The sequence below is a fragment of the Catharus ustulatus genome, chromosome 3 (assembly GCF_009819885.2).
Source record: "Catharus ustulatus isolate bCatUst1 chromosome 3, bCatUst1.pri.v2, whole genome shotgun sequence".
Classification (NCBI taxonomy): Eukaryota; Metazoa; Chordata; class Aves; order Passeriformes; family Turdidae; genus Catharus; species Catharus ustulatus.
In genome coordinates, this window is record NC_046223.1 from 56,406,633 (window position 1) to 56,432,636 (window position 26,004).

The following is a 26,004-nucleotide window of genomic DNA, read 5'->3' on the forward strand; positions in this document are numbered from 1 at the left end:
TTTTTGTTTCTTGCTGCCATTCTCTGAAGTGATCTATCTAATCACGTTAAAAACATTTGGGTCTAGTGATTACGTATTACCATTGTCTTTACTATAATAACAATTGAGAGTGGAGTTTTAACAATACATTAAAGAAGAATGTTTCAGCTTTTCTCAGAATAACATACAAATAGCAAAAAACTTATGAACTGCTCATGAGCCACAACCTGTTCATAGTTGCTGTGACTTTGACAAGTCCCTTAATCTCCCCTCCTGATTTTTTCTTTTAATAATAACTCATCTTTGTCTTACAGAGTTTGATATTAAGGTTGAATAGAGATATTTGAACAGCACTTTTAGCATGGCAAGAGCCACCAAAAATGAGTATAGGTTTTGAACGAAAAGTACACAATTATATAATAAAATTATATAATTATAGGATTTTAAAATTATATAATAAAGTACTTACAATTCAAACACAATGAAGTGAATATTGAAGTAAATGAAACAGAGCATTTGAACCAAACTGCTGTTAAAATAATTAAAAAATTAGCATGATTTGTAAATAGGTTTCCCTCAAGGTTATCTTTCTATAAAATACATTATAAAAATCATGCTCAACTTTTAAATTAATAGCAGTTTACTTAGTCCTTTAAGTGTCTTTTAATTTCTTTATTCTCAAACCTTAGGCAGTTGTTAGAACTTTTACAAGATCTGAAATGAGCAATATCTGAATATAAACCAACTTTAATCTATTCTGGTTTAAAGCACTATGTTGGGAAAACTTTTAAAGAAATTGAATTCATTAGCTGAAGTTGTAACTACAATATAAACAGGCATACATTAAATACTATAATGACTACTTCCTTGCCATTACCTTTATGTCCATACTTACAATAAGGCAAATTTACAGTTCCACAGAAATTGCAGGCATCTCAAAACCTTGAAGAACCTGCAGCGTTAATCTAAATTAGGAGCAATACAATGTAAGGACTGACTTCCCGGAATCCTGGTGAGGGGCAATGCATGGGGTAAGGCCTTGGGGGCAGTGGGTTGGTGCTTGGGGAGATGCTGCATCAGCAGGGACACTGCTGGTCACTGGCTGGCTGGAGGAGATGGGAGCTGATTTAGCTTTTTTTTTTTTTTTTTTTTTTTTTTTTTGTGTTACCTTCTTAATAAAGCATGGCAGGCGGCCAGCCAGTGTATGTTGTGGATAGAAGGAAGAAGTCCTGACACCCAAAGGGGAAGATAGGTGATAAAAGAGCCTGAGTTGGTCCATTGCTTCCTTTTCCATGCTTAGCTTTATGCCTCCATATGATTTAGAATTACTCCATTACAGGTGCAAATGAATGAAATCAGGGTCTTTTTAGAAGGAACCACACTATTTAAATGCAAGGACCAAATAATGAGATGATTTAAACATGTGCAGCCACTAAGGCTTTTATCTTTGTCTTGGTTTGAAAGACAGGTGTTTGTTAAGAAAGGTAGGAGCCTCTCTTGAAATGAACAATGTAAACCCCTCCCTCCAAATTATTATTATAATTTTTGAAATTAAGGAGCTCACAGGCAAAGATATGGAAATAGGAAGAAATGCTCTTTACTAGGAAAAAAATTAAAGTACACTAATACCAAAAAAAAAGCCCAAACCCAAAATGTTGTCAGAGTCAGAATACAACCTGACACCACGTCAGGCAGGGTGTTGGTAGCAGTCCCATTAAATGGTGGCTGCATCCTCCTACAGTGACAGATGTGGTTCAGTTGAAGCAGTGGTCCTTTAGAAGGGTGCAGTTTTCATCTAAAGGTCTAGTGATGATGTGGAAAGGTCCAGTTTTCCTCTGGAATCCAGTGGAAAAAAAGCTGCTCTAATCAATCCTAAAATTTCATTTGTTTCTCTGTCCACAACAAGTTAAATCAAATGTGCCACAAATTGCAAGCCTTCTTACCTACTTGACCCATTGGCAAGAAATATTGGAGAAGTCTGGCATAGGACTAATTCTTCTTCGCTGCAAAAACACTGCTTTTAGAATAGATTTAGGATAGGGGATTAATATGTGGGGGGAAAAAATCATCAACTGGAAACTTTAGCTAGAGTCCTGTTGCTTAAATTATGAAAATATGTTTTAAATACGTCATACTCCCATTCTGTCTTTATTCATTGTTTCTTCACCTCTTCTTCATGTATTCAATCCTCATTACTCACCCCTGCCTATGCCTCTTCACGGCTTCTTCCTACAACAGAGAGATACTTTATAGACAGTGCCACTGACTTATTTGAATTTCAGGTAACAGAAGCAAATAACATTTTAGTGGCAGAGAAATAAGTCCTGAACACTTACAGCTTATGCTTTTATATATTGCTATACTTCAGTGTTAAAAATGATGGGCTGTAATTGCTTTAAAATACATTTTCCACTTTGAACATCTTAGAAAAATGCTTTCAACTAGGTGAACTCTTAGCTCTTGACCTCTGTTCTGTGCACACTTGTGAACAGCCATCTGAAAAGGTTGTACATATTGTTACTCTTCCTGCATGTGCATATGATTACTTACACCAAGGACTACATAGGAGTGACCTTTTAATGTTTCTATGCTGGGCAAACTGTATTTCATTTTTAATTTAATATGAAATAGGGTTTAATAATAATCTCAGAATGAATTTAGGAAAGAATATAAAGTCTAAATGAGGAGAAATCATTCACTGAAAACCATTCAGATGACATACCGTTTTATCAACTCCGGTAATTTTACTACTATGCAAATAAGGAATTTGCATGATGTGATTTTTGAAAAATTATTTGTAGCACAAAGTCATAAAAACATACCTATACACAAGTACTTATATTAATTCAATTGAAATCTTTATTTATGTCATTGCTATTTGTTTTAAAGTTTAAGAAGTCTCTTAAATACCTATGTGTCCTTCTTACTATTTTTGGTGTGTCCAGTGAAAAATTTAACACTGCATCAACCAAAAATGCTATAAAATATTTCACTAAAAATACTCAGTCTAGCACTCCAAAACATATCCTCCTCATAAAAACGGACTGTTAATGAGATCACAAAGTTCTGAATTAGAGCCAGAAATAAAATCAGACTAATTTAATAACTTCTTCATGAAAATTTCAACAAAAGACAAATTAATTTAGTTAAATTAAATATGCACTTAGTCTAGGGTAAGAAACTTCAGAAGGCTTTCTTCACTTTGTTCTGGTAAACTAAATGGAAAATTCAGACATCCAAAATGTCTGACATTGGAAGGGACTACTGGAAATCTCCCTGTTCAGCCTCCCTTCTCAGAATTCAGAGCTGGGTCCTCTACACCAGGTTGTTGGGGCTGTATTCAGATGGTTTTTGAGTATCTCCAAGGAGGGGAACTTCATAGCATATTTGTGCCAGTTACCATCACAGTAAGAGTTTCCTGATGTTCAGACAAAATTTCCTGTGTTCCAGTTTGAGCCCATTGCCTCTGATCCTGAGTATCACTGAGAATAGTTTTGTTCGGACCCTCCCATCAGGTATTTAAACACATTAATGAGATCCCCCTGAGTCTGCTGTTCTTTCTCTAGGCTGAACAGTTTTTCCCCTCATGAAGGATGCTCTAGACCTTAATAATCTTTGTGGCCCTGGGTGGACTCATTCCAGTAAGTACACATCTTTCATGCACTGGTTAGCCCAGCTTGTTGTAAAGTCATGCTGACTGTTCCCATCTTGTCTCAAAACGGTCTCCAGGTAGATTTGGTCCATCATCTTCTTCAGGACTGAGCTGAGGCTGACCACTTCAGGTTCCCCAGATGTTCCTTCTTGCCCTTCCTGAAGACAGAAGTGACACTCGTTCTCTTCCAGCCCTCAGGAGCTTGCCCAGTGGCTCTGACCTTCCGAAGATGACTGAGAGTGTTCTCACAGTGACACCAGCCAGGTCAGCACTCTTGAGTGTGTTCCATTAGGTTCTAAAGACTTGCATATGCTCAGCTGACTCAGATGTTCCCTAACTTTATTCTCCTTCACCAAAATATACCTTTGATACCCTAGACTTTTCAGCTTGCCTCAGGGGCCTGGAATAACTTAAAGTCAGTTTTACCAGTAAAAACTAAGGTGTAAAACTAAGGTGAGCTCCTCAGCTCTGCCATGTCCTTTGTCACCAGGTCTCGTCCTTAATCTGACCAGTGCTAGAGTGCATGAAGAGGATTAGATGCGTGCACTAGTATTAAGGAATTGTTGTGTGCTGATGTGGAACCTGAACAACCCTTTTATACCCATATGAAGTCTTTCGCAATAATTTCTCCATTGTGTTGGTGATGGTCTGGGTCTGGGAGAGGTGAATCATTGATGTTACACATCCCTTTTTCCTCCTGCTCCGGTTTCCCTTTTCTCAACTCATCCTAAGTTTCCACAGTTTGCTGCCTACAAAAGAGCTAGAGGAAAATTTTTGTGAGTAACCTGTGGACACATCTATTAGTACAAGACTTCAGCTGCTTTGAAGGATTGCTTCCTTTTATTAAGGTGTAAAACAGCTCTTGTGGGAAAACTAGAATTTTGCACATGTAATTAGGAATGTATGATACTTTATTTATGGAGACGCACAGTCAAGAGCTGGGAGATTTTGGCACTTACTGAAACAAATAGCTTTTGAATATCTGAAATTGCTCCTGAATACATTTTGATTACAGTGTGAACATGGCAATAAAAGATTCCCTTGAGAGAGAAAATATCTGGATTCAAATATTAGTATTTTTTGGCTGGGAGCTGGTTATCTCCCAAGACAGAGTTGTTAGGTTTCTCATTGATAAAACTTCCTATCGGCTTGAGGAAAGAGCCAGAGTCAACAAACAGGGTATTGAGCCCCATCTTAGGCAGAAACAATAGTTGTTCCCACACTGGGCAGTGATAAACTCCCTTTCAGCCTCCAAAATTATTTTTATTCCAGACCCTTTGCATTTTGCATGCTATTAACTCCTGCTCTTGACTGTGCTGGCATCCCTGGCATACACGGTGATTCTAGGTCCTGGCACTGCCCATCAGTTGAGATCCTTTATACCAGTACCAGGTCTGCTAACAGAGGGATAGAAACTGTTTTATTGCACAGGCTTAAGGAGTTCAAGAGGAGCTGGATCTACAACCACAACTCTTTACTTCTTCTTTTTAATGGGGTTATGAAACTTTGTTCTGTTTTCTGGGTAAAAACAGAAGTTTTCTTCTCAATTTAGTGCCTTGCAACAAATGACTGAGTTTGTGGATATTGTCAATACTTGCTATACCCTTGCTAATTCTGCCAGCAGCATCACAAGTGTTTTGGTAACTGCATTTTTTTGTTGTTGCTCAAGCCCTCTTTTAGGACCAAGATTTTAAATATTTTATTAAAAAATAAACAAACTATTACTGACAAAAAGCTGTAAATGGGAAGCCAGATGCCCTTGAAGTCTCAGTACTCTGCCCCAAACTGCACACTCTCTATTTTTTACTTTCATAAATTTTAGAACAATCTGATAATTTTTGAATCTTTGGCACTGACAAGGCTGGAATTACATTAGTCTTTTAGAGCTTTGGGGATTTTATGAAAGTTCTCAAACTGCAAAACAGTTCCCTCATCCATAATGTGAGTGTAGTTCATAAAAGAAAAAAAATCCATTAACATTAATGAGGCAGTTAAATATAAAAAATAAAGCCCCACTATGAGAAAATCTCTAAAAATTATATAGTGGTTTTTTAATGCTGCTAGTCACTCAGACACTGTTTATGGAAATTCACTGTTCTTTTGTAAAGTTAGAATCAGAGCACTACAGAAAAACCAAAGATGAACCTTGGCCTCTGTTCCCTCAAAGTTGTCTTCATAGGGAAAAACAAACAAACAAATAAACAAAACCCAAAAAACCCTCCCCCACACAAACCCCAAACAAAACAAAACAAAACTAAACTAAACTAAACTAAACTAAACTAAACTAAACTAAACTAAACTAAACTAAAGCTAACGGGTTTGATTTCCAATTAACTTCAACAGTTTCTCTAGTCACAAAAGGGAATGGTTTATCCAATATATTGCTCATTTTCTTCATCCATCAGGGACAAATTTGCCTTCCACTTCTTGAACATTTTTTGGGAAATATTAAGCCAAGATAATGTAAAAATTAGAGAATACAGCAGTGCCACATTTATACAGTCTAACACAAAGCATATCCTCTGACACAGTCAGCAATTAAATGGCTTCAGCTGGTCTGAAAACTTACAATACCTTGATTCTCAGGATCACTTGTCTACCTCTATCCATCTTTGTAAGTAGAATAGTGAAGCTTATAAAGTTAATCCAGGTTATTAACAGACATAAAGTCAAGAACACAGGAAAACTATGAAAGGGCTAGGGCTAGCACTGAAATGATTTTGCCTTTGAGAAACAAGGCAGGCATATCTAATAGTAAAATTAGGATAGCCTAGCAAAATGAAATATGTATAGGTATGTGTATGCAGTCTCATTCTAATAATTAGTCTTGCAAAGGGTAAGCACTGTTCAAAGTACTTTGAAAAAATTACCAACAACTTCAGATAGAGGTTGCTGTCAAATAGAGTAGAACTAACTGTGATTGAGGTCTGTAGCAGTAATTGGTACAAACATTGACATTAATGCTGAGATATTTACATGGAAGGATTCAGCACCTCATAAACCTCTTTCCATGCAAAAACTGACCTTTTAAGCTAATGACAGGGTTGCTTGTCTCTTGCGTGGGAACTCAGCATGGCCAGCACTGCTTTCTACCCAACTGCAGGAATGAACCCCTTATAATCCTTTTTCTATGACTTTTTTAGGACAGTTGTAGCTCATTATAATGATAAAACAATTAAAAAATGGAATACCATTACATCTTTAATCAAGAAAATGTCCTTTCCTGAGTCTTGTCTGAATAGTTTGTGCTAGAAATCGGCTGAGATCACTGTAAATCAGTATAACACAATGATGTTGACCAGATCCTTTGTACAAAATGAAGCAGTAAAGAGCTTTCCTGTTAACTTTATGTTTTTGTTGATAGTTGCCATACTCAAGACCACACACATTACCATTATATATGAGAAAAAGCATAGCTGTTTCAACAGACAAAAGTTAAAGTGCAGTTGATTCATCGGCTCCTTTAAGAGGACTGGCATCTGGACCACATGCACTTCAAAGTCAAATGCTGTACTGAGATGTGCTGCTTTGAAGTACAGCTGCTGATCCAGACAAATTTTGGAGCCGACACCAGCATATGAATCTGCTGTACTCTGAAAAAAAAATCTATTTCAGATGCCAGTTTTAACTCAGTTTAGAAAATTGCTGTCTGGATCGGCTGAACTTCAAAGCCAAACATCGCAGTGCTGCATTTCCCTTTGAAGTACAGCTAATCCAGATAGTGGATTTTCTCTCCCTCTTTTTTTTTTTCTAAGCAGTTAAAATTGGCATCTGACCTTACTAGTATTTCTCCTTACCATCTGCACATTCTTTTCCCTTCTCCCTTATTTTTTCATCTTTTGACCTCTGAAAAATACAGCAAGATTCACTATCTTGTTAGCCCCTGAACTACCAAAGCTACTATAAATAGGGTGGTTGTGGGCACAGCCTATATCAAGTTACATAATGGACAGTGGCCAATTACAGCACATGGCTTGTCATAAAATTGCTAAATAATACGTAATTTTACTCCAAGAAAAATAAAGCTCAAAGCAAATCCCTTGTAAATGTTTGCATTCAAAGCATTTGTAATGACATTCTCATGGCTCTGCTAACTCATATTAACAGCCATTAACACTGGTTTAAAAAGCAGCTGAGCTTGATAGCTTGATAGCATTTCAACTTTCAGAAATTTTCAGTTATTTTGTCACAGAAATTCCTCCTTCATAGGCAAGTCAGGAAAGCCTTAGGAAATGGTTTTACTAGAGAAAGAATAAGATTACTACAGGCAGAATTTGCACAGCTTCTGGCAAGGGGAGCCAAGGGTAAATGCAGTGCCCTCACCAGGACATGCTCCTTATTATACACACATCAGGGATGCTACTGTTTGCCACTGAATTAAAAGACAAATCATGAAGAAATGTTGCACCCTGTTCAAAATTTAAAAAAAAAAAAAAAACAAAGCAAAAAAACTCCCACCCAAATACATGCTGGTACAAGTGGACAATTTAATGACAGCATCTATCATTTGCTGAGAAATAACTCTGGAGAGAAAAAGAACTGGACAATGACCAGCATTTTACTTACACAGATCATGAGACATGTCACTCAGGTGATCTGTTCTTGTCAGGCAGTCTTTAATTAGAAAATTCCTAGAGAAAACTCATGCTCCCAGTAGGTGCTTATTAAAAACTAAAGACAAAAGGAGTCAGTAGAAAAGCCCAAGGAATGGACAGACAACTCAGGTTACATTGAAAGGCAAGAGTCAGCTATTGGCAGCATAGGTAGAGACACACAGGATGGGATGCTGGATTTTGAATGAGAAACTCTCCGTGCTGTTATTAGTGAGTATTTTTAGCATTAAAAAATCTAATTGGATATGTATAAATATTTTAAGCTTGTTTAAAAGACATTTTATGGTTTGCTTACAGTAATACTCCCAAGCTTAATGTAAAACTTGCTATAAAATATTCAGCAGCCTTTTTATAACCAGTCTTAAAAACAATTTAAAGTCTTGGTGGTTTTTTTTAATTATTTTTAAGTCAATGTACTTTAGTCCTCAGATAAAGGGAGCAGGGGTTTGCAATTCTAATTGAAATTATATTCTGATTTATTTTCAGACAGTTTGGAGAATGGTGTACAGGGACCAGAGAAAGGAATTTCCTTAGCTCTTAATTCCCTCCATTTCAGTGATTTTTCTAATTTTAGCATTTATTTCCTTTTTAGAGATCAGGATAAGGCCTGTGGTTAAAAGCAAGTTTACCATGACACAGTAAACATCATTTATATCCTTTACTGGGGATCTGGGGGTAGGACTGTAACCCTGAATTTGCTAAAATATAACCTCATTCCAGCAGACATTTTTGATTTCTATCATCTGTGGTCAAGAACTGCATTGCACACTGATATTGAAACATCTCTCAGATTCTCTTAAAACTGTAACCATAACCATTTTTACATGCATTAAAAAATACTGTAAATGTCACTAATCCTTAGCCTCTCTGCTTTGTAGCTAATGTGGCTGGGACTGAACTTCTATTTGTTTATTGATACCTTCCACTGGTATGAAGATGACAATGCTTACATTTATACACGGATTGTGCTGGGAGTAAGTATGAGTTTGATTGTTAAAGGGCTTAACAGGAAGAACGTATTCGTAGTCTGATTTTATTTACATCCTTCATAAAACTTTTGATGCTTCAACAGTAATTTTCTTATAGAAGAGTAGTATATCAATACAGTATTTTCTTTTGCTCTTCCTTTACCAAGCTTGTAATTTAATTTCTTTATGCTGTTATACGTACAGTCAACCCTGGCTTGGGCAAGAGCTTCTGCAACGTGCCTTAATTTTAACTGCATGCTAATCCTGTTACCAGTCTGTAGAAACCTTATTTCATTCTTAAGAGGAGCAAGCATTGTAAGTACCATTTCTCAAATAGCCATATTATCCTCTCTTTTTTATTTCTGTAGTTCAGCAGTATTGTCCATATCAAACATTTTCCAAGGAATTTTAATTTTTGATAGAGAAATCTGTATACTATTGCCTAGTTATTACCATTTAAATTGTCAGTATTCATGACTGAAGAGAAACAAATGACTTGTTTAACGCAGTGCTCTAAATGCAACACTGATTTTGGCAGCTGCTGCATAGCATGGTGTCATGAAGAGAAAAGTGGGAAGCTACAAAAAAGGGACATAATAATGCCACTTGGCCAAATGGAGAAAATTCTTATCCATCATGTGTATTCTCTGTAGCTGCAAAGTGAAAATTCAAGAAATAAAATGTTCAGATAGGTAAAAATGTTCTAAGGATAATAATGAACATGTTTAAACACTTCTGTCTGAGACCATTCAGGTCTTCATTTGTGGTAAATGCATTTTTGTAACAGAGGGATTCACATTAACCTTGGAAACATGCATAGGAAGTACTTAAAGCTTTAGGTCTATTAGCTATAATTTCAACTTGTTTTGAATTATTGTAGTCAGAACTATCCCAATGCCACATGCCTGGGTAAAAAAATCACTGATCACTTCATGACTCCAAGAACAACAGGAATTTAGAATTGATAAGATACAGTTCCTTTATAGTAAGCTGGTTCTTATTTCAGTCCTGCCATTTTTTGTTTCTGTGATTGTTAGGCTTAGATGTTAAGCAGTCCTTAGGCTGGGAGTCAACACTTGCATAATTATTTGAGTTCAAGAGTTAAACATTTACCAAAAAAATGGCCTTCTGAATCAGTTTGTGAATTCGCACAGGATATATATGCATGACCATTTAGATGCTGAGTAAGAACTCAGAGGACTTGAACTCTTCCCACAGATAGTATTTGGCTCTTCTGGACAACAATCTGCTCTTGAGGAGCACGGTACAGAGCAACTTGAGTGCCCCAGCATGGTCAGCACCAGGCTGGATCCAGTCCCTCTCCAAGGAGGTGCTGTCGTATTGACATCGCACCCTGTGGGGCTCCAGATTTTTGGAAGACTCATTAGCTGGGAAACAACATGGATACATTCCAGGTCATGTGAGCAATCCAGACACCCACAGCACCACTCAGAGGCTGAATTCCTTCCATGAGTGCTGTCTGGGTTCCAGCAGAGCGTGTTAGCTTTGGCTCGGTGCAGGGGCACCCAGCTGGCCGTGAGCACGCCACTGCCGAGCCCTTCCAATAATGGGAGCACGGCTCAGTAACACATCAGCATGCAGCCACCTGAGGTCTAGACAGCCTCATCTCCTGGGGTGTGCATTTCCTGAAAGCAGAGACAATGTTTTCATTGCAAGCTGGCTGCGCCAGCACTTCAGCTCTGTCATGCTAAGCTCGTGAAGCAGTGGTGGCCCAGCCTGGTGCTCTTATACCAGCAAGAGAGTTAATGTCAGCTCAGATAAGCCAGTCACAATCACAGCTAAGTGCAGCAGGGCTTTATCAAACCCTTTTCTGAGCCCCTGTATAGGATGAATAGCTTCAGAAACCTTAGAGTGCCACTCCGGAAAGTTACTTGAGTCCTAAAACTAACCCAAAACTTCCACTGAATTTCTTCAGTATTCCATTTTCAAATGTACTGAGCTCTTCTCCTCTCCAAAATGTGAGTTGTAAACACCAATAGGAATGATATAAAACAAGTTCTGCTTTTTCATCAAGTACTGTGGAGCAGCACTGAGGAGACAACTTGACAAAAACATCACATTTCACAAGATGGTTGCCTATGGAATAGCATTAAATGCAAGTAAGCTTTTTTGGTTTTATTTTTTTTCTTCTTTGCCTTTGAACTGTTTTGAATTTCGCAGTGATTCTGCCTAATGCAATCTCCATCAGCTCTGAGATGTGATACTTTAGTGCAATCATTTGTTGACTGCAGCTTTAAATGTGTGTAGGAGTCCCATCTGATTAACCATTTGTAATGTTTTTTGCTTGAGAAGAGTTTGACTGTTAAGGAAATAAACTTTCAATCTGAATAGTAAACACCAGTTTCCACTTAGTTCATCTGACCAATTTGTGTGCTCTTAAAATTTAGTGTAAATAACTTTAATTGAAGCCCTGAGGGTAGATGTTTGGTGAGATGACATAGCATTACTGCCTGATTCTGTAAGGAAATTATGCTTATGAGTCACACCACACATCTGCCCACCAATATATCTTCACCAATTTTTCAACCAGGTAATAAATTTAACCTGAATTTGAGAGAGGCAGGTGTCTCAAAAACAATGGATTTCTAGATATTTTTAGTAGGGGACTGATCCAGGAAACTGATGGCCCCCTTGAGGGAAAAACAGCAACTTGAGATCAAAATTTATCTATTCTGTTGGTCCTAGTGACTTGCTGAGGTGTTTTTTCACCTGGCTGGGAAAAAGACGTGGCACCTTCCTGTTCTCTAAGTAGTAAAAGGACCTGGAGAAGTCTGGGATTTGTAGGAATTCAGTGGACATGAGGGGAGCAGGAGATAGCTTGAGGAAAAAGAATGTACAGAGTGGAATGAACAAAAGCCACAGTGAAGGACATGAGCACACAGAGATGGTATCTGAGATAGATGATATAGATAGATAGATAGATAGATAGATAGATAGATAGATAGATAGATAGATAGATAGATAGATAGATAGATAGATAGATTAGAAAATGGGCAGGAGACAGAGGAATTAATCAGGGCTATTTGCAAGCATGAGGCATTGCAGGGTAACTGTTCTACCCCCAGGCTGTCAGGGTGGATTCTGGTACCAATATCTTTCTCAGACTGTGTGAGGGAGCTGCTTTTGCGTGTACAGGCTGTTAATGTCCTCATGCAGTGAGACAAGAATATGAAGTCAGGATTGCCAACAGGAACCAATAGCTAAAGTTTGTCTTCTGTATGTCATGCTAAAGAATTCCTAAGGGAAGGCTACAGGATGCAAACATTCATCTTACAGTGTATTATGATGAATTACTTATCTGTCTTGCCCACTCATTCATCACAGTTCAGTTTCACCACTGAGCAGATTCCTATAGAGTGCAACATTGCTTCTTTAATTAATAAATCAACCCAGGAATATAAATTAATCAACTTTAATTGGTGTATAATAGGTCACGTTCAAAAAAGAAAGCAAAACTGCACAGTAAAACCTTTTATGTTTCTAGTTTTTACATTAATATTAAAATATTTTCTATTTTCCCTTAATGTGGACAGTTAAGGAAGTGTAAATCTATCAGAAAAGTGATTACTTTATTAGTTTCACTAATTTCAAGGAAAAAGACACAGAAGCCAATGGGAAATGACAGAAAGCATATAATCATATAATTACAAAATCAGAAAGCAGATCATATAATTCTCATTTAAATCACTCTCTAGGGAGAAATCAAGGGTTCATTTTTTGGGTTGTTATTTAGGTTAGCTGATTTTTTTTCTAAAATATAAAGTGGAAAAATAGTTGATGAGATATTTGAGAAAGAAAACATAACACAGGGAAGTCTAATAAAAAAGCATGACAAGCTATGAATTCCTGCTTCCTTAACAATCAAGTGAGAAACATTTATCATATTTGGCACTACATCACTGTATAGTCAGACTTGCGTAAAGAATGGCCTGAAATTCAATTTTAAGTTCATAGAAAAATAAAATCTACAGAACACATTGTGACAGAAAAGCAAGATTTCAGAGTGGTACCCACAAGTACACTGAATCCTTTTTAATAAAATCCAACAGTGCTAAAATGATGTGTAAATAGATGCTGTTTTCCTCTAAACTGACACATTATTTATCCTAGTACTACCTACATTTCCTTTTATTACACAAAAACATAGTCAACTCCTATTAGTCTATTGCAATTTAGTAATTCTTAATTAAATGGATGTTCACCCTTGTATGATCAATAGAATAAATGTGGCAGCAAGAAGTTAAACCAATTTGAAGATCAGATCAGTAAGCTTAGCCTCACAATATAAAATTGTAAACTCCTTTATTACTAAAGTAACATATATTCATCCTGGCTTGCCAGGTGGTGTTATTCCAGCATATTTATTTAATAGTGTGCTAAAAATAGTCAGTGCAACATTAATATTGTTTGGCTTCTAACAGGCAGCTAGCTGAGGTGTGCCTGGCCTTGGAAAAAGTACATCTGTACCTTTAATTTTTCATCAGCTCTAATACAAATTCAAGAGCAGGCTTTAATTGGTCAGGTCATAAAGGGATATAATTAGAGACTAGTGGAAGAGGGAAGTTGGAGGAAAGAGAGAGAGTAAACAATGCTATCTATAATCAAGGGCATCATTGAAAATTCAGTAAAGGGAATTCTGCTTAGTTTGGCTTCCTGCATTCTGCATGCCTGTCTGTGATAAGAGCTGTCTGGGAGTTATTCAGCCACTAATAAATCTTCCTTATAGACCCGTAACTCTGCTAGAATAAAATCAGAGTTTCATGCAGTCTCAGTTTGATCAGTGCAAATAATTCTGTGCTTTGTAATGGAAAAGACACTTTTCAGTTGAGACACAGTGGCCTGAAACTTAAAGACACTACAAGAGATAGTAATAATGTTTTCTACAACACCTACCTCTTACTATACTGTTTTTACACTCTGAAAAAAGCACATTCATGCATTTTCTGGAGTGGGGAGTTTTGGGGAGATTTTTCTTTCTTTATTTTGATGTATTGGGCTTACCTTAAAAAAGAAACTACTTGCATTGTTTTGATATTTGCCGAAAGATCATATAGATATTCTGCTTGATCAATCTTTGAATTATGATATTAATAAAGTTTAAGCAATTAAAGGAAAACAGGTGAAGGACAGTAAGGTTGTTTGGAGTTAGGCTGTTTGAAATGGTGGCTCCTGTTCCTTAAAAATTCCAGCAATATGTTCTTCTTTAAAAACATGCAAAGTGCAGAAAGAAAGATGGTGATGCCATGTGTGTTTGGCTTCTGCCAAGCACTGAAAAATCTATAGCTAAAGATACTAGGAAGCCTTTCAATTTTCAACCACTTTTTGGTAAACTAAGTGAATGGCTTTGGTGACCTGAGTCACATTTTTATGTAAACGATTAAGTTTTCAGAGAAGCAGATGCTTATCTTCAAAAGAGGTTTAGCTGATACCTCAGGGTTGTACTTCCAGAAATTACAGAAAATCAAACTTCCATTAAATGTCTTTTTTTTTTTTTCCAGTCAGATTGTTTAAATCCAGACTTAGTGCAAGTACTAGGAAGGAAACCATATTAAATTGAAGATTATAGGCTTCCAGCTAAGATAACAAAATGGTCTAAGTCATGTTCTTCTTTGATGTTTTTAACCATTCTTAAAAACAAAATACAATGCTAGCGCACGTGTGGTCACTATTTTAATTTTTATACAATGTGTGCCTTTTTAATCCACAAAAACATCGTGAAGTTGAATTAGGGGTTCTGAATAACTAGGAATGGCTGGCACAAGACAGTGGGTGGTAAAAAGAATTCCAGCCTTATTCAGGGGCAGAATTCTTCATGCCTGGGTTATCTGCCTGCAAAGTTGTTCTCTTTGCTGTGGGCAAAAAGGCCAGGATTTGACCCTTTGACTTTATCATGATAGGCTGGTTAATCAAAATGTTTAACTGCTAGCAGCAAGCTCCAATTTGATTATTATCCTGCACAGGCATGCAGAAAAAAAGAGAGAGTGAAATCTTGTCCTCAGATAAACACATGAAATGTCTGTTTAGTTCAACGAGAGTTGTGCATGCTTCACTGAAGGCACAATTGGCTGAATAAAAGTAGCTAAATTGACCATACTTTCAAGATAATTTAATTACATCTCTTTGTATTTAAGGATATGTACAGTAAACACCATGATCTAATAGCAACCCTCTTCCTCCTTCTCTCTTTCCAATAAAGCCTTTTATTTGATCTCAGAGGTGGACTAGATAGAACATCTCAGGGTCAAATACAAATTAATGTATGTTAAGTGCTTCAGAGGTTCCAGATGTCATTAAACACAAGAAAAATCCTTCAGTCTTCATGAACTGTTATAAAAAAGAGCTTTGTTTAAAAGATTGTGGGATTTATTCCATATGTTATGTTTGGACATGCAGAATGAGGAAAAAAATGAACAAAAAATTCTGAGATGTAGTCTCTTCAACTTTGCCCTCATGGTTAACTTAGAAAAGTGGTGCAGAGGAAAGAACTACCAACTGTGGTAAGCTCAGATTTCAGAAATCTGCATATTAATTTTGGAATTGCTTAGTAAATTCTACCGACTGCAGATGCAAAGACCTTCAGAAAATGCACTTTAGGGATGTAAAATATTTTAGTTATTGGCAATGTGTTCAGTGCCAGAATTTTATTCTGCTACAACTATTATACATTAAATGAACCACACTGAAAATGGAATTAGATCTTCAGTTTACTCTTACCATCCAGCTATAATTCATTTTTAGATTGCATCATTCTTTGCTAGTAGCACAAAGAAACCCATCAGAATTATTAATCTAATAACGCTCCAGGTAATATAAGATCATAGGAGACTCAGGTAAACCAACATATTCAGTACATCTCTAGATTAAATGTAATATTTTTCAATGTATCATTATGCTCTGTACATTAACATCTACCACACAATAGCTGGCAGAAAATAAAAACAACAACAGTCCTGTTCATTCTGGAAGTCTTCTGCACCTCTAATATCCTATATGTGGAATCTGGGGGAAATGCCACCCAGAAGGGAAGGTGTGGTAGATCCCAAAGAAGAAGGGATGATGATGTTTCCATTGACAGAAACATGGGGAAACAGAACAATGTGCAGATGTAAAAGACAGTATCCTCTGATAGCCTGCAGAAAAATCTTACTAGGCTAGGCTACCAGAAGTGGATATCTTCTTCCAGGGGAAAGTTGCAACATGAGTACTCCTCATCAACTATAGTCTCAAGACCTTCTTGAGAAACTATTTCCTGTTTTTTTTTCTGTCCAAGACTAGAAAAACTCTGTTAGGAACTATGGACCACTGTCTGGAGAAAACTAATTTCACTCTCAACACGCAGCATTTACCAGATAGCATTAGATACCTTGTCACTGCTGCCATGACTAGAACTTGTGCAAATCATGTAGAATCCTGCACTTTGGAGAAAGTACAAGATTTTCTAGCTTTCTAAACAACAGAAATATCATCATTTCACGTGAATGTTTTATAGTCTACAGTATCACTTTAAAAAAATCTATTGTTTTGAAGGTGAAAGGGATAAAGTGCCTTTTGCTATGAAGCCAGATTCAAACATTCACATTTAGTCAATGTCACAACTCTAAATGAGCTATGATAATCCAAAATCTCCAGTTGACAGATTGCAGGCAAGCTCTGGTAAAACAGCACTACGAGTCCTAAGTGTGTGACACTCTCTTGGTCCATTGGTTATGGGGACTATTACATCATACCAGAGTTACAAAGAGCATCCTGTAGGTACAGGGGGCAAGAGGCCCAAGTTACAGTAACCACTGGTAGATGCCAAAATAAAACTGCTTAGTATAAGTCCCCTTAGAGACTCATTGTCAGGGTTTTCCATCCTTTGAAAGTTTTCTTTCCTCTTTCCCTTAGCCCATACCAGACAATGTGCAGCATGTAACTCCACAACTTACCAAAGACAGCAATCTGTTACCCCACACTCTTGTCCTATGAGTGAGGTCTTTCAAATGTCAAAGAAATCAGGTCCTCATCAAGCAGTGACTTGATTCCCTTCCAGCTGGATCAGATAACATCCTCACCAGGCCAACACATCTGTTCTGAAAGAAGCCCCTGAAAGAGGGAACAATTCCCCTCTTCCTACTCAGCACTTAAATGTGCTGTTGCACTTAAATATAAACAGTGTTTATATACTGCTTACACATCAGTTGTACACTGGGGAACAGATTGCCACAGCCCTCACACAGCCACCTAAGCCATGCAGCTCAGAGCTTCTTGGGCTCCTGGGTTTTGGCAGTCTAAATCCACACATCTCATCTGCTGCTTGTGGTCCAGTGCCACCTTCCTTCCAGCGTCCCAGCACTGCCGGGGTGCTGGGAGCACACTCCCATGCACAGGCTCCAGGAAGCATCTCTCACCTGGTACAAGGTTGTTTCACTTGCAGCACCTAATCCATAACAGCACTGCAGGACATGCCAGGCCACTGTGCCCATACTCTCTGATACTCACAGTCATGCCATGCACACCATCTCATAAAATACCAACCTTCAGCTGAAAGCTGCTTACATTGCTTGATCCCATTATCCCGTTTATCAGAAGGTTATTTTAGAGTCTCATTGATGGCTTGAATATGTCTTCTAATTTCCAGGCTCATTTTATCTCTCTGCAGTTCATACCCATTCAGATTCAGCCTCCATCCTACTGAAGCTATTTCAGCTTGTATAAATAATTTATTATTCATTGGGCCAAAGATTCAGGAGAAATGGGAGGTTGATTTTGCAGTTTGGGTGCTCAGGATACTCATTTGGGATGCCTATGTCAATAAATATTGGATTATTTTTAATAAGGGCTTCATCAGGAGACAGCTCAAAAGAGAATAACCAGTCAACCCAGTGACTAGGACATATGATTTGGTTTAAAGCCTTACTTTAAATTTAATGTAACAAGGATTTTGAAATAGTTCTTTCATCTCTCAGTGAATATCTAAGCACGAGGCAATGAGGTGAAGCAGGTGTCAAGGAGTGGCGGGGGGAGTCCCTATGTTAACATTACATTTTGAATGAAATGCATCTTGACAATCAACCAACCACAGCACTTCTACTGCTCTAGAAGGATCACCTCAGAAATGAAAATAGCTTCCCTCCAGCTTGGACACATGGGATAACCTACTATTGGGGGGAATGTTTTACCTAGTGACTAGAATATTAAGACATTACTTTTATCCACATAGTCACAATTTTTAAAAGGGAGAAGAGGAAGAGAAGAGGAAGAGAAGAGGGAAGAGAAGAGGGAAGAGAAGAGAAGAGAAGAGAAGAGAAGAGAAGAGAAGAGAAGAGAAGAGAAGAGAAGAGAAGAGAAGAGAAGAGAAGAGAAGAGAAGAGAAGAGAAGAGAAGAGAAGAGAAGAGAAGAGAAGAGAAGAGAAGAGAAGAGAAGAGAAGAGAAGAGAAGAGAAGAGAAGAGAAGAGAAGAGAAGAGAAGAGAAGAGAAGAGAAGAGAAGAGAAGAGAATTGTTTTGAGAATACTGTTCAGGGTAGATCATATTTGATTTACTACAAATACTGCCTTTTAGAAAGGTTTTTTAAATGGTCAGGGACAGAAAGATAACCACTGAAGGAGAGATGATAACAGGAAGCTAATTAGAAAAACTAGAAATAGCTGTGCTGTAAACATATAATTATCTTTCATTGTCATTTTTTCATCCTTTGGCATTTAATATCTTGCATTAATTACAACTTTCATATAATGGATTTGAGAATCTCTCATATTGAAAAATGAAACTCTGCACCTAGCTTGATTGCAACTTTATCTATGTTAGCCAATAATAAAACAAAGTCCTTCCTTTTCCACTCTTGAAATTATACTCTTTCCACCCAAGATAATAATTACAGGGGAGTTCTTACTTCAATCTAAGGTATTTTTCTAAACTGACCATTTCATATACCTTTGGGAGCAGGCCAGAAGTAGAGGCAATATATGATACTCAGGACAAATCAGATTTAACACTGCAATTTGCTCTTCTCCCTTTAAATCATAGTTCCTGTGGCTTCCACAGGTTCCACCTTCATAAAGTAATGCTACAGCTACTTGTTAATAGGGGACAGATTTTGAAAGCATCTCTAGTGCAAGTTGCAAACTTGTCCATGCCTAAACCAGTCAACTCAGTGTCCTGTGTAAAGGGTAAACCAAAGCACACCCTAGTATATTAATTAAAAATAGGAATTTTAATCAGTTTACCTAATTTGTAACAATTTAAAGTCAGAGGCATACACTTTTACATTAACTCTCAAGAGGTCCTCTTTTGATGACACTGGAGAATGCAGGGCACTTGACTGTAAACCTGGGAGGTGACTCTGGAGCTGTTCCTGTCCTCTCCACTGTGAAGCAGTCGCTTCGTATTAGACATGAAGTTGATAAAATTCTCTTTTTATTGTCAGCTTAATCCATGCAAAACTCTCGATTTATGCCTGAGCTTTTCAAATAGTTCACAGTGTGCATAATGAGGGTCCTTCTGGCACGATGGGCACATGTGAGTGTGCCTGTAATTTCACACCACTCTTTCTCTCCTGCAGCCATCCATATTGTTGCCCACTCCATCAACATCGAGCGCTATCATTCCAGCCAGTCAAAAGAAGCTGGGGGGTTACGGAATAAACTTTCTGGTCTTGGCAAGAGCCCAAATGAAAGCTACTTGAACCCAATCAGGACATATGAAACAGTAAGATGTCACTTTTTAGGTTTCCTCATCTAAAAGGTTTTCCTCTGTGGATTCTCTTGTCGGTAAAACTGTATTTCAAAGCCTTTTAACCAGAGTGAGAAGGTGCTGCCAAAGGTTAACCTCAATTTCAGCTGAAAACACTTACTCAGAGCTGCAATTTTCAGGTTACTAAGCTCAAAGAAATGTCTATAGTATTTTAATTAGTTTGTCAGGAGACAGCTGGTGGGGGGAGGATAAGGAGTGTTGTGAAGAGTAGGCAATTAAATAAACCTGAAAAGAATTTTAAAAATCCCCAAAACTAAAATACCAATACATGGAACAAACACAACTTCTTTTCAGAAAGAAAAATAACTGAACAGCAATAGCACTTCACAATAATTCTTTGGCATTTGCTATTTGTCCCTCCCCATGGTGGTGCAGCACCTTCCCAATCTGGGGGCTGACTCTGCCTCGTTAGGTGTTGAGTGTGGCTGCTCAGGGAAGGACACCTTCAAAACCACTCATACGGTTATAGAGCACCTTTGAAATCACCCAGAGGGCTGCTGCACACAGGAAGCAGTGCAGGGGGAAGCTAGAGCTGCTGTATGCTCTTCAGAGCCTAGCAGAGCTACAGGATCCTCAACCCATAAATGGTTCTGCTTGTTTTGGGGGAAAAAGTAACAGTGCCTCCTGTTCACTTTCTTGGATAACCCACAACAGCATTATAAGCTCTCCCTTATAATATTTATAACATAAAGAAAAGCTGAGCATACAGAGAATCCATGTAAACCATGCAAACCATTACACACACATGACATTTATGCTTTATGTTTCCTTGTGTGTCCTGTTCCATAGTTACCTATTCCAGGGTTGAAGTGGCCCCAGTGAGACTCCCATGCATATTGTTCTGCTCTTTAGAAAATGCCCACACAGTCAGCATGAAATAAGAACTGCCTGAACACCATGGTGCTCTTCTGACCAGTGATGTGCTCCACTGAAACAAGAAACCGAGTGAGAAGATGGCTGGACAGCCATTGATAGGATTCAACAATGCTTTTAAGCTGTGAGGCTTCTGCTTTTCCTTAGTTCCTTTCCAGTTTAGATAGCATGGGGTTTTCATCTTTCAAAATAAGCAAGTAAACAATTTCAAATGTGAAGAAAATCAAGCAAATTGATGTAGTCAGTGGTACAAATGCAAAAGTCTTCATGTTAGTGTTGACAAAGCAGTCAAGTTTATCAGAAGAGGAGAGCAAGCCAAGGGCTCAGCTTCCCAGTTTATCAGGACACCCAGTGACCACTTTCATTGCATGCCTGTGAGGTGCTCCCTAGGGGCAGAACAAAGCTCCCGGCTCTGAGCAGGAACTCACCATCTTTCAGTAAACATTATTTTTCTCCACTAAGCATTCCCATAGTGACATAATTGTGAGGCGGGCCTCTAATTAGCATTATGATCCTAAATAATCTTGAAGAGGAAGGCTAGAATATTTTGAGAACATTCCTTCTCAGATTTCTCACAGCCATACACTCCACAATTACCTTTCAATTTACAGCCTAGATTTTACTCTAACCTCTAATATTTATATTTCTTTTATCACTCACTTGTGTCTCAGTAGCTAAACTCAGGATTAATAAATTATGAAGAGAAGCAAACAAAAGATTGTTTCTAAATTCAGAGAAGAAAGTTCTCAGATCAACAATTCAGGCTTTCTTTTCAGTTTCATCCTATTGCCATTGAAGCAATGTACTAAGTGTCTTTGACATTTTGCCTTTTTTCATCTCAACATCCAAACTAGCCACGTTAGTGGAAATGTTCAAAATATCACCTAGATCAATCCTGTTAATATGTAATAGAATCTGAACCACTCTTCACAGGTACCAATTTGAAAATGTACTGTACCCTGTCAAATGTGAGCATTTGAAAGAATGATTTTACAGTAAAAAGTGACTATAAAAATGGCATTGTGGAATTTTATCACCTCTAGGATTTCCATATCAAATGAGCGCACTTTACAAATACAATAGAGGGTTGTTTTTTAACTCCTAGTGTATTCAGCTGTAGAACCAAATCAGGATCCAGAAGATGTGCTGAGCTCCTTCATTCCTGTGCATCAGCACTGGGAAAACAGATATACATGCTTTGTAGGCCGAATAGGGACTTAATTTACACTCTGATGGCGTATTTAGCTTGATTCTCATCTTGTGTGTGAGATTTTTACTGTTCTTCACGATTTGCACTTTATGACTGCAATCAGCATCTGACAGTTGTGTTCAAAATACATCTTCACTCTCACTTCAGTCTATTTTGGTGGGTTTAGACAGATTTACCAGACCTGTGCTGACATCTGTGAGTCATGAACAAGAAGGAGCATGTTCCAGCCCAGTATATTAATGTTTCATCATTGACAAGTACAAAAATGTTGATATAAATATGTGTTTTTAAAAATAAACCCAAGCATTATGAAGTTTATCTCCAGATAAATGTAAGGAACAGGTTAAAAGGTATGGTTTTTAGGTAAATGAGAGTATGCCATCTTTGTGTACCATTTCAGGGCTGCTACAGCCCCACAAACTTTGTAGTGAAGTAAGCACAAAAGAGTTCCACACCTTTATGGCTGAGGTGTCTTAGCACCTCACTTTATCACCCTCACATAAATAAGCTGGTTTCTATTGCTCTTTTCTTTGCTAGACTTCTAGGTTTAATCTTCTCATTTCTCTAATTTTGCTTTATTTGTGACACACATTCATTAAATGTGTAAGTAAGCAAAATTGATAACAGTACAAATGAGACTATTTTACTCCTTTCAATTCCTGAAACAAGTGGCAGCAAATATTTAAATATCTGTTTGGAATAATCCTGAGTAGAAATGGAGCTGAGGGATGTCTTTCAATGCTGTTCTGTGGTAAAATGAAGGATTTCCTTGCCTCCATGTCTTGCTCTGGTTTTGTTCCTATTCTGGAGATTTTGGCTTCACGTGAAATAGCAGCAACAGTAACAATAATAAAAGTAATAGAAATAGTAATAAAAATAACAGTTACAACAACAATAGCTACTACTACTACTAATACTAATAATGTGTTTTTATTCTAGAACACAACAGGAGAAGTACTAACCACAATAGCTGGAATAACTGGAGTTGTGATAACTGTGGCTTTAATTCTGATCATGACTTCATCCACTGAGCTCATCAGAAGGTCATGCTATGAGGTTTTCTGGTACACCCATCACCTCTTTGTGGTTTTCTTCACTGGTTTAGTAATCCATGGTATGGGGTAAGTGTTTGTCTAAACTATGTGGGGTATATGTACACAGTTTGAGATGAAACACCATCCAAATCTACAATCCCGTGCTTTTGTACTAACAAACTGCTGGGGTATTTGGTGATATTACAAAATGAAAACATACTGAAATTAAAATGCATCACTTTTCTGAGGAATGAAAGCATCCTTCAGTTTATTCAGCCACTATTCTACCATCTTACAATCTGTACCTTATCAATGAATGAACTTTCATGCTTGGGAACTAGGGACATTACAGATCAGGAATCAAAACTTTGTGGGTTCAAATTAATAAGGGATAGACATTATGGTCATAACTCTTGTAAGGCATTTTGCAAGAGACCTTGTAGAAACTAGAGAAGCTTTCAGCATGTCATCTGCCCTATGGTAGGTGTCTCTGTGGCCATTCTTCTCTGCCTCCATTAATGTAAAGTTATTTTGACCTTCCTCTGCAAGGACCAGAACCCCAAATTTCCTCACCATACCGACATACTGAGTAGCAGTGCTAGGTACTATATTACAAGCCACATTTAAATGACTACAGTAACAAACAACTCAGGCTTATGACTACTCCAGTCAGGTGGCTTTTATGGACAGAGATGATTGCCTGGTTGCTGTTCGTCTTCCTATTCCTCAGCACAAAAGAAAGGTTGGTCCTCTTAGCAGAGCACTCTGGTTTTTACACTGAGGGACAGCAGATGTGTGGGACCTTCCCTGAGAAGCTCAGGGACTGATAAATCCTCTGTCAATGCAGAGTGAGAGCAGGAAGGTGCTTAGAGCTGGAAACATTTCCATCTTCTGTTTCCAGCTCCATCGGCATCATCTGCTTCTCCCTTGTGTGCTATCCTTGACTTCCTTTTCTCATTTCTGTGTGATAGCAGTCATGTTAATCTAAATTCACATTTTAATTCAGGGACTGCAGTTTTGAGGTAAATCTCGTGGTCTTCCTCACCCCCTGGGCTTGGCTCACAATCCCTGGCCTGCATAACCCAGTGTTTGGGGTAGAAATCCACTGACAGGAACACACTGCTGTGTTCCAAGAGCTAACAAGTGATCCATTCAGAGGACCAAGCCAGACCTAGTCCCATGTCCTAAGTAGCCCTCAATCATGTCCTGTGAGGGGCCCTCAACAAAGATTGATTTGCTCCACAGATCTTTTCCTGCTGGCTGACTTGTGTGCACATGGTTGCAAGCTGTAGTTAATCTTTTCAGATTCGAGGACAATCTTTTGGTGCGCACAGAATCACAGAATAGTTTGTATTGGAAAGAACATTAATGACCATCTAGTTCCAATCCCCCTGACGTGGGAAGGGAGGGACACCTCCCCCTAGACCAGGTTGCTAAAAACCCTATAAGCCTGTCCTTGTGATCATAATACAGGTTTATGTGTATTTAGTAAAATATTCAGATGCTACTGGCCACTGCTAAAATATGTACAGAACATGATTCTTTGACAGAGTGGAATTTCCCAGCCCACAGCAGTGTGTGCATGTGCCTGTTCTTGGGAGGTACATGGATGGTGAAATCAGGCAGAGAACAGGCCAGTACAATGGTTTGTGGTGTGTTACTTTTCCCACCTCTTTCCTTGTGGTTTGAGAGTTGCCACATCCAGTTTGGTTTCGAGTGTTCCTGAAGCTGGCCCAATTAATTAGTACCATTTTACACAGCTGCAAGTAAATGCTATAAACCTGGCCTGATTAAAATGCCCCCTCCCCTCCCTCTCTGGCAAAATGTTTAGAATCTAACTTCAAACAACTACAATGAACCCTTTAAAACCTTCAGCTTTGTAAGCTCCCTCTGTCTTGCCAGCTGACCAGCACTGCTGAGCCAGAGACAGGCTGGGAGTGCACTGCAACAGAGCTTTCTCCTGCCCCAGTACATCCCTGCCACTACCTTGCTAATGAAAAAGGATCCAACCCCAAGGTTGCATCCACTTCCCTCTTCTTTCTCCATCCCAGGTGGCTGAACAAACCTCACTCAAAACTAAGTCCTTTTCTTTCTTTCTGTCTGAACTTAGCCAACCTAAGTATGGAAGGGACAATTCAGAAACAATATGAAACAAACAGGGTTTCCCCATAAAAATCTCCCTTCTCTGCCCATAACCAATACCAAGTGAAACCCATTTAAACTGAACAGTCAGAATTGATATATTTTTAAAAATTCACAGCATTAACATTCTCAGAAGTAAGGAAGCTAAAATTTAGTATGTTTAGAGAGTATACATCTAATTACACTCCTCCAACTTTATTCATAGCTTTTAAAAATACATTTAGAAAGCAGTAAAGGAACTAGAAGGTCTGTCACTATTAAATTTTATCACTTTACTAAACCCTACCAGATGCTCAAATACAGAGGAGGTCAAAGAGCCTACTTCAGAGAAGTTGGAAATCAAATTTTGCCACATACAGTAAAGTGTACATTTTCTATGCAAGGGCTCTCTCCATTTCACCTGCACTGATGGATACCAACACTACACCACACTTCTTGCCTTTGGTCAAAAATTCACTGCAAAACTAAAGGAAAGGTAATTTGAACAGGAGAGTAGAACAGGTTTGAAATGGCCAGTTCTCAGGCGTTCATTTATCTCAGAGCTGGCATTTGATTACTACTGCAAAACCTAGAGAGACACAGAAACCTTGGGAAGAAGCATATCATTGATGAACATTTTTGTTTTAAGTCAGCTCGTCCGAGGTCAGACACCCCAGAGTCTGCTGCTTCACAATGTCACTTACTGTAAAGATCACTACTGGGAATGGGAGAACACCACTCAGTGCCCTCTGCCACAGTTTTCTGGCAACAAACCCGTGGTAAGAGTGACGTTTGTCTTC

The 26,004-nt window shown here is 38.1% G+C and overlaps 1 protein-coding gene across 1 annotated transcript in view; it reads left to right on the forward strand.

Annotated features, from left to right (window-relative positions):
- Window positions 1-8,409: 8,409 nt before the first annotated feature.
- NOX3 (NADPH oxidase 3) overlaps window positions 8,410-26,004 on the forward strand; it is a 38,452-nt gene continuing 20,857 nt past the window's right edge. Inside the window, exons 1-7 of the mRNA XM_033055942.1 lie at window positions 8,410-8,454; window positions 9,123-9,218; window positions 9,417-9,527; window positions 11,248-11,332; window positions 19,776-19,921; window positions 22,989-23,170; window positions 25,854-25,983. Of these exons, the coding sequence (XP_032911833.1) occupies window positions 8,410-8,454; window positions 9,123-9,218; window positions 9,417-9,527; window positions 11,248-11,332; window positions 19,776-19,921; window positions 22,989-23,170; window positions 25,854-25,983 (795 nt within the window). The remainder of the gene's footprint in view (window positions 8,455-9,122; window positions 9,219-9,416; window positions 9,528-11,247; window positions 11,333-19,775; window positions 19,922-22,988; window positions 23,171-25,853; window positions 25,984-26,004) is intronic.